Raw genomic sequence first — 14,323 nt, forward strand, 5'->3', positions numbered from 1 at the left:
GCGACACTAACAAAACACAGACGGTGAAGCTGTTCATTGAGCTTACAAAGACAGCGACACTAACAAAACACAGACGGTGAAGCTGTTCATTGAGCTTACAAAGACGGCGACACTACAAAACAATACCATATGAAGTCGAACGAAGTTAGGAGCATTGTTAGGCGTGTTGATTAAACATGTTCTACTTCAAAATACATGGACACACTTTACAATAACGTCACCATACAAGGACTATCCCAAATGTAACTTCATCATACCGGGATATACTTTTCCATGACGTCAACATATACGGACTAGCCATGCTTTAACTTTAACATACAAGAAGATGATTTCCAATAATTTAACATACAAGGACTTGCAAGGTTTAAACGCCAATTAACATACAAGGACACACTATACAATAACGTCAACAAACCAGGACAAACCATGTTTTAACTTCGACATATAAAGTGACACTTTACCATGACGTCACCATACCCGGATTAGTCATGCTTTAACTGACATTAAAAAGGTAACGCTATACAAAGTTTTAACCGCTATTAACAATTTTTAAGGTAAAATCGGCAAAATGATTCGAATCAATGCGAGGACAATAAATAACACGTGATTCGAGGGTGGAGGTCAACGTATTTACGTCGTGGTTGTAGTAATTCCAGGTAATGCCCTATAAATACATTTTAAACTTATACTCGGAAGTTATTGCGCATTCAGTTTACACAGACGTCTGCATTACAAATGAAAAAACCCCATGTGAAGTCGGAAAACCTGAGCATTGTTAGGTTTATTGTTTGAATATTACTTATTACATGTCGAGAATACGTTGTCCAAACCAAATAATTTTCTTACATTTCTTAAATTTTCTATAACCTTACGTGTATTATTTAGGCTATTGATATTATATGTTCATGAAACCCTTTGTATATAGGGTATATAACACTCAGGTCGACTGACCCGACCGTAAAATTATTATAGTTCCCATGACTGCGTATTGCGTCAAGAAGCGTTCTAGTTGGGCGAAGTTCCCTTGTACGTTATCCTCTGCACATGTGTAAACACCGTTTATAGGCATAAGTTTTTGAGGTATAATTATACCCTGCACAATTATTCCCTAACAATTACGGTACAACCTTTAGAGGGATCGCGCAACTTATTAAGCCTTATATCATCGCACTGCAGATCATAATTATCTGGTAAGTTAGTGTGATTTCGGAATCATTTTTTGTCTGTTGAATGTTGAGTACTTCTTGTGTAACGTTGTTATGTGTTCCTGTTATGAACACTGTCTTGTGTAACGTTGATATGTGTTCCTGTTATGTACACTGTCTTGTGTAACGTTGATATGTGTTCCTGTTATGTACACTGTCTTGTGTAACGTTGACATGTGTTCATGTTATGTACACTGTCTTGTGTAACGTTGATATGTGTTCCTGTTATGTATACTGTCTTGTGTAACGGTGATATGTGTTCCTGTTATGTACACTGTCTTTTGTAACGTTGATATGTGTTCCTGTTATGTACCATATCTTGTGTAACGTTGATATGTGTTCCTGTTATGTTCACTGTCTTGTGTAACGTTTATATGTGTTCCTGTCATGTACACTGTCTTGTGTAACGTTGATATGTGTTGCTGTTATGTTCACTGTCTTGTGTAACGTTTATATGTGTTCCTGTTATGTACACTGTCTTGTGTAACGTTGACATGTGTTCATGTTATGTACACTGTCTTGTGTAACGTTGATATGGGTTCCTGTTATGTACACTGTCTTGTGTAACGTTGATATGTGTTGCTGTTATGTTCACTGTCTTGTGTAACGTTTATATGTGTTCCTGTTATGTACACTGTCTTGTGTATCGTTGATATGTGTTGCTGTTATGTACACTGTCTTCTGTAACGTTGATATGTGTCCCTGTTATGTACACTGTCTTCTGTAACGTTGATATGTGTCCCTGTTATGTACACTGTCTTTATGTACACTGTCTTGTTTAACGTTGATATGTGTTCCTGTTATGAACACTGTCTTGTGTAACGTTGGTATGTGTTCCTGTTATGTTCACTGTCTTTTGTAACGTTTATATGTGTTCCTGTTATGTCCACTCTCTTGTGTGACGTTGATATGGGTTCCTGTTATGTACACTGTCTTTTGTAACGTTTATATGTGTTCCTGTCATGTACACTGTCTTGTGTATCGTTGATATGTGTTGCTGTTATGTACACTGTCTTTATGTACACTGTCTTGTGTATCGTTGATATGTGTTGCTGTTATGTTCACTGTCTTTTGTAACGTTTATATGTGTTCCTGTTATGAACACTGTCTTGTGTAACGTCGATATGTGTTCCTGTTATGTACACTGTCTTGTGTATCGTTGATATGTGTTCTTGTTATGTACACTGTATTGTGCACTTTGTAGATATTTCTATTGTATTGAACCATACACGAGATGAAAAGATAAGACTTGTTTGTTATGCGGACTATGTATTTAAGGGGACAAAAAAATAAAGTCCAGATAAATTAATACTTTGCAAATACTAGGAAGCTGTTCATTGAGCTTACAAAAACGGCGACACTACAAAACAATACCATATGAAGTCGAAAGGAGTTAGGAGCATTGTTAGGCGTGTTGATTAAATATTACTTCGTACAAGGACTAGCCAAGCTTTACTTCAAAATACATGGACATTCTTTACAATAACATCTCCATACAAGGACTACCTCTAATTTAACTTCATCGTACTGGGATATACTTTTCCATGACGTCAACATATACGGACTAGCCATGCTTTAACTTTAACATACAAGAACATGCTTTACAATAATTTAACATTACAAGGACTTGCAAGGTTTAAACGTCAATTAACATACAAGGACACACCATACAATAACGTCAACAAACAAGGACAAACCATGTTTTGACTTCGACATATAAAGTGACCCTTAACCATGACGTCACCATGCAAGGATTGGCCACGTTTTACGCTATACAACGTTTTAACCGTTATTAACAATTTTTAAGGTCAAAGTGGCAAAATAATTCGAATCAATGCGAGGACAATAAATTACACTCAATAAAACCCAATATCGATGAATGGAATTCCAGCCTCAAAGATAACTGTCGATACGAGGTTGTGTTTGCCCGTCTCCGGAAGGGCCATTTAAATATTACACATTCGTAGTTATGGAAACACGAGCACCAACCTCAATGCATAGCATGTCACGAACATTTGCAGTAAAAAGCTTGTTATTAGATTGTATTGACCTTGACATGAGATCATTTTTATAGTAACATAACACATCTCAAATCTCTCTTGGAAACAGTTAACGGTAATACACAAATTACGTACGACGGAAATGAATAGTGAATTGTTGGTATTGAATTAGACCGTCTGTACATCTTAATTGTTATTATTTATAGTTCTAAAACGGGCGATTTCAACCCGTTTATACTCGTCTTAATTAAGAGTCGTTCTCGGTCCAAGTTAAAAATTGTACTTGAGCATAAATGCGATTTTCATCTTGAACCGATGATGATTAAGTATAATGTAAACAATATATGGAGATCACCAGATCATAGACCGTGCATTCCGCCATCAAAAATTGTACCATCATCGATTTGCTTAAGGACGTACTCCTCTGTGAAGTTTAAAAATGCATTAAAAATGGCGACACATTGATAGTTTATGTGATTAATCTCGTGTAAAAACGTGTAATTTGGCCTTTCGTGAAGCCAAAGGAATGGACATTTTTAAAACTGCCGCCGAATTGGTCGTGTTTCAGGAGTTTTACAAACAGCATGCATGAAGTTTTTTGACACATTTTACAGATGCTTGTGAGCTTTAAAGATTTATCATAATATGTTAAATATTACAAATACCCTTTTAACGAGATCAAAACGAGACTTAAACGTTTTTGAACGTGTTTTTTGTTTTTGCCTGTAAACATATATATTCACAGAGGTTATAATTCAGGGTGTTTATATCAGGTGTATATTTAGTTTTGCCCTATCTTTGGTGTCCGTGAATATAGCAGAATTACATTCCCCTCAAATATTACCAACTATTCATACATTACAATTTACATTAGTTTTAATTTGTATGAATGTATTGTTATGTTTATCATGAGATTAAATGCTTACACCCCAGCTCAGTCCAACCCCCTTCCTAACTGAGGTTTGAGGTAAGAACAACTACTTATACTCTCTAACCCCTGTCCATAATTAAGTAAGATTTAAAAACCGTTTACTTAATTCCGGAACATTCACCAAACTTCTACCGAACCCCGATTTCTCACGAAGCAAATTACACAATACTTATCGCCAAGCCAAAAACAGAGGAAAGTACATAAACTTATCCTATACATCGCCATCTTAAGGAGGAATTAAACACCATAAAACATATCTCTTACCCAAGCCCATAAATACAAAAGAACATTATGCATTTATCCTATCTTGCACTCTATGAAAGAAAAGTGCACATTTAAATACCCAGCCATTGACGAAGGAAAAATACAAAATTCAATTTTCTTACCATTCAGCCCCCCCAACAGCCCCTAAATAAGGAAAGTATACAACATGTATGCCCTTACTGAGGATATTAACTTTATTTCCCAATTACCTAGCCCCAATTTGTGGTAAGTATATATAATAGTTATATGGCCCTATACAATACTTTCCCCCTACCCGTCCCCTAAATAAACAATGCTCGCCCCCCTGCCAATCATCAATCAACCCCTTATTGAGAAAAACATGTAATAACTGTCCTCTATTCGGCCACAACTGAGCAAAAATAGACTCGTTTTAGAACTATGTAAACTAACGTGTCAAAAATGGAAATGTTCTCATTACTAATGAAATTTCACACACTTTCTGCTTAAATCTTCAATAAAAAGAACAATTCTTTTTTGAAATAGTGTAATATTCGGCATCAAAATAACAGTTGGAATACGTTACACACAATGATGATATAATTTTATAGTAATTGTGTCATTTAAATGCTCTAGGAGGAATTGTATTATCGCACCTTTAACACCTAGACAGGTAGGTGTAAGTCAATGAAATCCCATTTATCATAAAATGAATTCTGAAACTAACTGTTCCTGCTTTAAGCTTCCAATACCCATACATTTTTGGAGCTATCTTGTTTTGAAATTTCAAGCGGGGGCCGACGCTATTGTTAAATCTCCATAGGCGTTGACCCTACCTTTGAAATATTTCAATATTAATTATATATGAATTAATATATATATTGAATATATCCATTCTGTAGTCCTTGTGTTGCTGATATGACATATGATAAGATAAAATGTGCTATTTTTTTTTGTAATAATTATGTACTTTAAACATATTAAAATAATAATATGAATAGTTATAAAATAAAACTTTTCTTTATTATTATAACATTTAATAAGATGCCTAAATACCTAGTAAGAATGGTTATGTATGACTAAGAGTGTGGTTTTTAACAGTTGATAATTAAACTTTAAAACAAAAAGAAATTAATTTAAATTCCTAGATGTTAGAAGTATATCATAACTATCATAAGAGTCATTTAATAACTTCATTTCCATCCTTGTGAACTAGAAGTGATCTAGGCCTATGCTAATTAGTGAGATAACGAGAACGCAAATTTACAACAAAAATGTGTGACACTTGACTGTCGGACTGTGGTGTATATTTGCGATAATAAAAGTTCTTCTTTTTTGCTTGGCCCTTTTTATTATGATGCAACAATCCCACATATTTTGTATATCGGCATCATTTGTTTGTGTTTGAACAATAAATACAATCACTAGTGCCAATTGAAGGGTGAAATAATTCATAAATATCTTTTAAAATGATGTCTGATATTCAAAGGGTAGCTGTACTGTACACGTGCACAGGAATTTTATGACATAATTCCTTAGAAGATATATCAATATGTATGTTATTAAAATGTCAATAAAATTTTCCATTGATTTGAAATATATTTTAATTTTTAATTCAATTTTAATTAAGGAAAAAAGATCACATCCCTTAATATTAAAAAAAGTGATTCGGAACGTTGATTCGAACTTGCATCGTTCACTTCTTCTCGTCATAAGTAAACTGCGTTACACACTCGGCTACATCGAACATACACTAATATGGAAATACAATCTGTTTTAATCCAGGAAACACCTGTCTCAGTTTTGAGAAACTTTATTAACAATGTTTTTCAATATTTTGAGCACTTTTCCAAACAGCCAAAGGTGGATTTAAGTCTGGGAAACCCCATCACTTTCATAGATATAATGAATATGGCTATACTTACAGTATTACACTAACAATACCTAATATCTCGGCAGTTCAAAATTCATATTCGATTTGTTTGATATCTATTCAATGCATTATCGCTGATAGAAATTATTTATTCATTAATTATTGTTGTTTTCTGTATTCATAAATGCCGACTTTGGGAAATTTGGGCAGTTTTGCCTGTGGAGTAAGTATGAAACAGACTATAATTGGTTTGCCATTGTCTTCCTATATCAACACTTTTCTTTGTTCTATATACATTGAGGGAACTGAGAACACACTCTTATCCCATATCCTGTCCCGTGATTAGAGATCTAGTCCGCTAAAACTGACTTTAATCACTGCTATCGATATATTTTGAACTTAAATAAAGAGATTTGTGACGGAGAAAGATGTAGTGGGAGCTTCATATAAATAAGGTATTTTTCGCTTACCTGACACACGCACACTTATATCACACGTTCATGCCCTAATATGACATCTTATGGACGCTACATCGTTTAATTCGAATGAGGTGTTCAAAACAAACTTGCTTGAGTCCCCTGTCGTTTGCAGATGTGTATAGTGTACAAGTATATATATTCTCCATTTGCTCCAACAATCCAGATTAACTCACTCCTAGCTCTTTGGATAACCTACATGGGTGGTAAACGTTTTTGGTATCCTGACGTGCTTTCATCGGCCCATCAATAATTATAACACCACGTACACCGAACAATGCTTTCCGCCGTTATCTTTCATTATGAGAGTATGATTCATGGAATTTTTCCAGATAGGAATCAAAAGTAAATATAATTTTAAGGGATTTATATGAGTTTGTAAATATAATATACCGTTATCAGAGAAAAAGTACTCCAAACTGGTAAGTGGTGGTTATCATGCTTATCTCTCATTAGATAAGTTTCAAATTGTAAATGGCACACAGTAACCTAGGCCTCGTTCCATGATATTAGACCTTTCTCATTTTTGGGTACAGCTAGCACGGAGCGTGGAGACAGAGACCTAGACAAGCAAATACAGAGGTCATTTCGAAAATAATTTCATATGGAACGTAGCGAATAGGGTATGTCAGAGTGTGTACACGTACATGTACGTGACTACAGGCAAGCGAAAAGGTAACCTCATATGGTGACACATATGTCTCCGCTAAGGATCTCACCCGGGACATCTGTTGAAAGAAATTCCCCGAGCAAAAAACGCCAGTGGGAAGAAATTGGTATTCTACCAGAGTGACAGGGATCACATATACTTTTGAATGTTTAATTTACCATCCACAAACTTCCGATGACACGATATTTCCATATTACGAAAGAAATAGTTAACGCTTGCACGGTGTCTAATTTTAATACCGTTAAGCTGAAGATACTTGTTCCACACATTTTCTTTCGTCTCTTCGTTCCTTTCGCATTTTCGTATAAAGAGTTGTGGGACGAAAGAACGCTTATGAGCGTCCCTTCGCAGCAAAATAATTTGAGTGAATTTTCTGAAAAAAATCCAGTTAGGTGAGATCAGTCAAGAGAAGTTTATCAATTGCACATGTAATGAAAATCAGGGGATGTAACTGTAGATAAGGAACACTAAAAGATCGTTCTCTAGTGTTTAAGTGCAAGCAGGGGACAGGATTCCTTAATATAGATGAAATTAAAAATGATTTTGAGATGTTCCCTAATTTTCCTACTCTCAGTGTCCGTCTCTGGCTCCGTAATAGGTCTGCCCCAAAATGAGAAATGTTTAATAAAATGAACTAACTCGAGTTAGGTAAACATTTGAGTTGTCACTCAATTGTTTCTAAGCTGATTGAAGGTACATGTAATTGTTCAATAATGGATAAAAAAAAGCAAAAAAAATTATACAGCCTATAACAAACAAAGTTTGTCATTATGCTATGTTTTGTTCCAAACCGGTAGTATTTCGCTGTTACAGCAATCTGATTAATGAGGCGTCGTCATTTTGTTACAAGTTCGTTCGGGCTTCTCGTAATTCTACACTGGACTAACGGCAAGTCTAGAAAAAAAAAATCGAAATGATCTTTCCACTTTCCGAATCTGGTAAACTATGATTTGATTGGTTAATACAAAGGTATTTTAATCAGATTGCTGTTACAGAAGTTTCAATGAACTGAGTTTAATAAGTATACGTTTTTGTAATGAGGCTTAGAGTCAGAATTTAATAACTTATTTAAATGCTGTTTCTCTCTTTTAGGTAACCATAATATACGATGGGCAGAAAACAAACCCGTCACAATGACATGGTATTAGCTTTAGGCCAATTGATCGCTCCAGGAATGGATAGATGGACTGAACTGCTTGACCTCTTCACAAATAATCCGTTATCAAAAAGGGAAATCAAAGAAACTGATAGCATGCAAACATTATTTGAAAAATTGGTTGACTATGAAGAAATTAAAGTAGGTGAATATGGAAAAGTGATAAATCTACTGCAATCAAATGGAAAGAAGCAATTCAATGGCCTTGTGAGGACAATGAAACAATGCCAAAATGACATTGAAGTAATGGAAGACGGTAATATATATGATTTACGTTCTTATACTCTTTACTTATTCTATACACATGACTGAAAATTCCATGGATAAGGTAATACACAATTATGGACTTTTTTGATGGTGAATATGATTTGACATGAGCCTTAAAAGTGTTATTGAATGAAGCAATACCGAGAAACGAGGATCAATATCAATTATCCAGGTTTGTCTCAAAACACATTTACTACCTAATCTCGTTTATCACATATATGCTTCAACAATGAATTCATTTAAAAAAAAAAACAGTACATCTTTTTCACTTGGTAGTTTGGAAGGTTTCAAATCAAACATCTCGGCTAAACAAATACAATACATGCTGACGAATGCAATATAATTTTGATGTGAAACGATTACCAAAAATATAATAAGCTTTTCAAATAATATATTTATAGTTTATTAATGATAAAAACATGATAAAACCTTAATGCTATTTTTCGAACTTGATGTTCACCGGAAAACTGGCCCACATGTTTTTTTGAGAACTGGTCATGTGTATGGGATCCTGCAAATGGGACTGCAAGAAATTATCATGTATGTAATAAAGCAGTAAGGTAAGCTGATAATGGGTGATGCAGTATACTATTGACAATTACTCATGACAATGTTTGGGCCACAGTACCTATTAATTCACTACAAATATACTCAAATCATATCTCAAATCGACGTGTCAAGTGTTATGATAAGTCGCAGATAAAACCGTCACAAAGTAGGGAACAGTAAGCTTCTTAACCTATATATTCGATTATAGCGGTAAAAAAAGTTTTAAACGTACATGTGACGGTAATATATTTATATATAAAACAAAACACGGAAAATAAATTTTGCTCTAATGTCCGTGTGACGGTAAAACATATAGAAAACAAAAAACGAAGACTAAATTTCGCATTTACCGTCACATGGACGTTTAGGCGAAATTTAGTCTTCGTGTTTTGCTTTATATATATATTAACCGTCACATGGATATATAAGCGACATTTAGTCTTCGTGTATTGCTTAATACATATTAACCATCGCATGGACATTTAAGCGAAATTTAGTCATCGTGTTTTGTTTTATATATTTGCGCTTATATGTGTAGTTTTTTTGCCAGTGTGTATTCATGATTCATGATACTTATTGTAAAGAAGTAATTCCTTGTTAGCGACATTGGTTATGAGTAGAATTGGCAGCGTTAAGGAAACAAGTTTGACCCATGCATTAAATAGTTGTTCGCAATTGGAATATTTAAACATCCATGTATATATATGTATGTTCAAACATAGTTGTTCGTGATTTGAAGTTCGATATAAAAATCATCACAACGTTTCATATATGTGGAATATTTCTTTTATAAGTAATTATTTTACATATATTTCCAATGGTAATAATATATTTTAACTTAACGGTACTCTTAACCTTAAGTTCTTGATTTATATTTTTACGTGTCAAAATTAGGTACTGATTTTGTTTTGGTGTTTTCACACTGTTTTTTTCTTATTTAGTGCCGAGTAATCAGTTGACGTCTGATTCTGATAGCAACACGGGGACAACAATGCAGAGCGATAGGGGATCAGTATCTTCTGAATTCACACCACAAAACGGTAGTTCTTGTTATGATTTTTGTCATCAGTCATCCTAACACGAATTCTTCGGGAGGGTCGAAATTAGCTAAGTGAACTAATTTCAAATTGGTAAAGACCATGGGTTTTGTCTACAGGCTGGGGCATTTCCAAGTCATATACGGTTCAACCCATCGCCTACAAGATGCTCTAGTCATCAAGAATTCCTACCTCCTGATTAGTCATGTTTAGAGACATCAATTACAAATCGAAATGTAAATATGTAATTTGAATATATTGAATTTATACATTAGCTATCATTATGGAACAATACGTCGTTAACAAAATTATAGGCATTAGGGCTAATGTTCTCGGACAAATATCATTTACTGGAATTTTCAGATTCATTAACAAACAAACTTTACGTTACGAAATAAAATCTTATCCAAAGTTCATTTATATACCTAGGTCATGTGGAGTATAATTCTATTTTACTATTAGTGGAGAGGCGTACTAGCCGCAAACCATGATGGCTGTCGCTTAGGATATTTATCGATATGCATATGTTAAACTAAGGACCTCTTTTCATAAAGTGAACTTTCGTTACATTAAGTGTTGATAAATAAAATCGAGACATGTTATAAACATTATAATACCTATCATTTAAAATGTTTATAACGTGTCCAGCGCAATTATATTATCACCGAATTGGCATATAACCTAAATTTCATTTATCATGTGATGTTATAAAATAGATCGAACAGAACGTAAAATTTATTAGCTTTGAAATAGGATGTGACTCCTTTGTAATTTTCAAAGGACAGGTATCAGCCTAGCAATTGGTCCGGTTTATTTTTACCACAGACCAATCAAATAGCTAACTTCGTGCCTTCAATTATATTACGACATATTCCAGGAGTGCAGAGAGCGTAAGTGAGCGTACCCCGTGCAGTATTGATGATGCATGACAACATTCATTTAGATATTTGAGTTTGGTACGTCTCTCCACAGCGGGGAAAAGTGAAATTAATCAGCATGGTATTTCACTGATAGCATTACAATAGAACACTATTAAGTATGAATCAGATCCATGCTATCGTAAGGAGGCATTCACACCTACATACCGCCTCCAGCACACCTACACACACGCATTACACATATCAAGGCACATCTTTAGAGGACATAAGCTGTTAAAAAGAGGCTTAACCTTATTAAATCAAACCAATTGCTGAAGGAAAATTGAAATTGAACGTTTTCAATCGGTAACGCTATATTTATGAGTTCTCTTATTTTGGAGAAGAACTACAGTATGTTTTAGTCTTTTTAGTTTATATCAGAAAATGTTATGTTTGAGAACAAAAATCAGCGAAAAAATATATGATGATGAGTGACAATCAAACGCAAGTAATTTATACATATGCCCCCGTTTGCATAGTGAAGTTTAAAGTTTAGGATTCATCCTAAAGACACTGTGTAATTAACATTGTACTATTTTATTGTATTTTTAGTAACTGCAGATGGTCCTTCCAGCGACAAATATCCTACGTCATGTAAGAACTAGAATTCGGTTATATATGTTCGGTTGTAGCTTTCGCACATTGAGAAATTGAAACTGATGGAAAATTGAGTGGTGTACACTAATTATATATGCATGTTATCTGATATTTTAGTTGAGAATAAAATGTATGTGTCAAGGGGCTGATAAGCCTCAATAAACAAACAATCTGATATTTCGATGATGAGATATTTTCTGTCACATTCATCAGACAAATTACCAAAAAAGCGTATATGTACACTTCGGTTTCAAAGGTGTATAGATGACTATTAAATTGGCCAGTCAATTAATTTACACTTTAGACAGATGTGTATTTAACCACATAAACAATATGGAACATTAATCGTATATACATAATGAGAGCGGAAATGAAATAAAAATATTTCGATTTATAGTCACGTGATATAACAGGTTTAAATTTCAGATCTCAAGCGCGAGACTCGTGGAAAAAGAGGATTGATGGTCATATTCAACTTCACTTTCAAAGGCAAAGATTTGGAAAGACCACGTAACTAATACTTTATTCTTGAAAGATATCGTTTTAGCAATTGAAAACAATATTATTAAAACATTCATAGCACAATGTATATGCTTTATTAGTTTTTTTGGTGATTTGATCAATGCACTTGTAAAGACTTATTCTTACTCGTAGTCATTTTTAATATAGAAAATGCCATCTTTGTCATTGTTAAATGAACATATATAGACAAGATATGGACAGATATGTTTTCTGTATATTGCGATTTTATATATACATTATGTACCTGTTTCATATCCTTTAAAAACAATGAGTCATTCAATGTCAATATATCTTCTTTTTTTTCAACGAGTGAAATTAAAAGAAAATAAATATTAATTTTTCAATCATGACTAAAAGACAAAAAACAACACTATTATAATACGCAGAGGCTCCTGTCGACAAAAAGTATCTCCAAGATTTTTTCGAAGCCGAACTGGGATGGGACGTAGAGTACCACGAAGATTGCGACGAAGCTGAAGTAAACACTCATCTCAANCAGAGGCTCCTGTCGACGAAAAGTATCTCAAAGCTTTTTTCGGAGCCGAACTGGGATGGGACGTAAAGTACCACGAAGATTGCAACGAAGCTGAAGTACAAGAGCATCTCAAAGAAACAAGGACCATTCTGAAGGACGACAAGTACAACAATGGATCATTCAAATATTATTGTCTGTTTGTTGCAGTGATGAGTCACGGCGGTGAGGTAATTTCAATAGGACGAACGAGGTTGTACAATTTATCAGCTGATGATGCATTGGTCCTTATTGTTTAATTCAGCAGAAAATTGAATCTCTGGGGCCTTAATTACGATAAAGTTGTTCTTTTTTTCCAGGAGTATTTCCTAACCAAGGATGAAAAAGAATTCAAATACGCTGATGTATTTAGCGAGTTCACAAACGGAAAGATACCCGAATTTGCAGGTAAGAAGAAATAGTTATATGATTATTGAAAAAATAAATGTGTCACTTCAAAACAAAATATCATTTTATTGGAATTATTGATATTTACAAGAAGCCCATAGCTATTAATCATGATTCCATTATATGTTTTAGAATAACGTTTTTATTTAACAAATATGAATAAAAGATAACAACTTCATTAAGTGGAAACTGATAATGTATCATCGTAACAGTTATTTGATTGACTGAATTACCTTAAACTCCAAAGATGTCTGTCGCATTACTTTAGCTCAACGATAACTTAAGATCAAGATATGGTTACTGTGACCTTAATATTTGACCTACGACCTAAAATATCGCACAAATCATTAGTTTAGTGGAATGTGTCAGTCTTTCATGCCGAAAAATTATCAACATATCATGTGTAACGTGTAGGACGAAACCTATTATCCATACTGAAGACGGACAGAAGGAAGTCAATACAAAACAATAACAGCTACAAAACAATGTCAAAAGTTCAAGACAATCCAACACTTTTTACATATTTTGTTTTAAAATTCATTCTTGGCTGGTATTTACCTGCACAGCGTGATAAAAACAGGTGGGCGAGGGAACAACAAGACGAGATGGTAACGAGGGTGCCTCATTTCTGACACAGGAGGCATGTCCACCTTATTGCTCTCTGGCATCACTTATGAGTCCCAGAAGTACGAAACAGCTATATGGTGCAGTGTAATTCATTATTGGCATACTGTATCTGTTGCTAACGTTTATCGTTGTAATAGTGTGTGCGTGTCTCACGTTCATCTTTCAAGCTTTAGTAAGATGTTAGAACAGAGAAGTGGTGTTAATATGCAGTAAATTAGTATTAGTCAACTCTATATTAGTTTAAAAGTGTTTCAAGGAATGTATTTTGTCTATGATAATTTGTCGCTTAGGTTGTTATTTAAGCATTGAACTGTAGCGCATTATGTTGTTTGCTTGCAAAGCTGTGTCATTCAAA

General features: G+C 34.1%; 1 protein-coding gene across 1 annotated transcript in view; it reads left to right on the forward strand.

Moving 5' to 3' along the window:
* Nucleotides 1–1,122: 1,122 nt before the first annotated feature.
* Nucleotides 1,123–14,323, forward strand: part of LOC110444130 (caspase-1-like) — a gene marked incomplete at its 3' end in the record, with an annotated part of 14,836 nt that continues 1,635 nt past the window's right edge. Inside the window, exons 1-8 of the mRNA XM_021488543.1 lie at nucleotides 1,123–1,190; nucleotides 8,470–8,789; nucleotides 10,291–10,389; nucleotides 11,856–11,897; nucleotides 12,327–12,410; nucleotides 12,809–12,940; nucleotides 13,105–13,124; nucleotides 13,254–13,341. Of these exons, the coding sequence (XP_021344218.1) occupies nucleotides 8,486–8,789; nucleotides 10,291–10,389; nucleotides 11,856–11,897; nucleotides 12,327–12,410; nucleotides 12,809–12,940; nucleotides 13,105–13,124; nucleotides 13,254–13,341 (769 nt within the window). The remainder of the gene's footprint in view (nucleotides 1,191–8,469; nucleotides 8,790–10,290; nucleotides 10,390–11,855; nucleotides 11,898–12,326; nucleotides 12,411–12,808; nucleotides 12,941–13,104; nucleotides 13,125–13,253; nucleotides 13,342–14,323) is intronic.

This window comes from Mizuhopecten yessoensis, unplaced genomic scaffold (genome assembly GCF_002113885.1).
Source record: "Mizuhopecten yessoensis strain PY_sf001 unplaced genomic scaffold, ASM211388v2 scaffold2015, whole genome shotgun sequence".
Classification (NCBI taxonomy): Eukaryota; Metazoa; Mollusca; class Bivalvia; order Pectinida; family Pectinidae; genus Mizuhopecten; species Mizuhopecten yessoensis.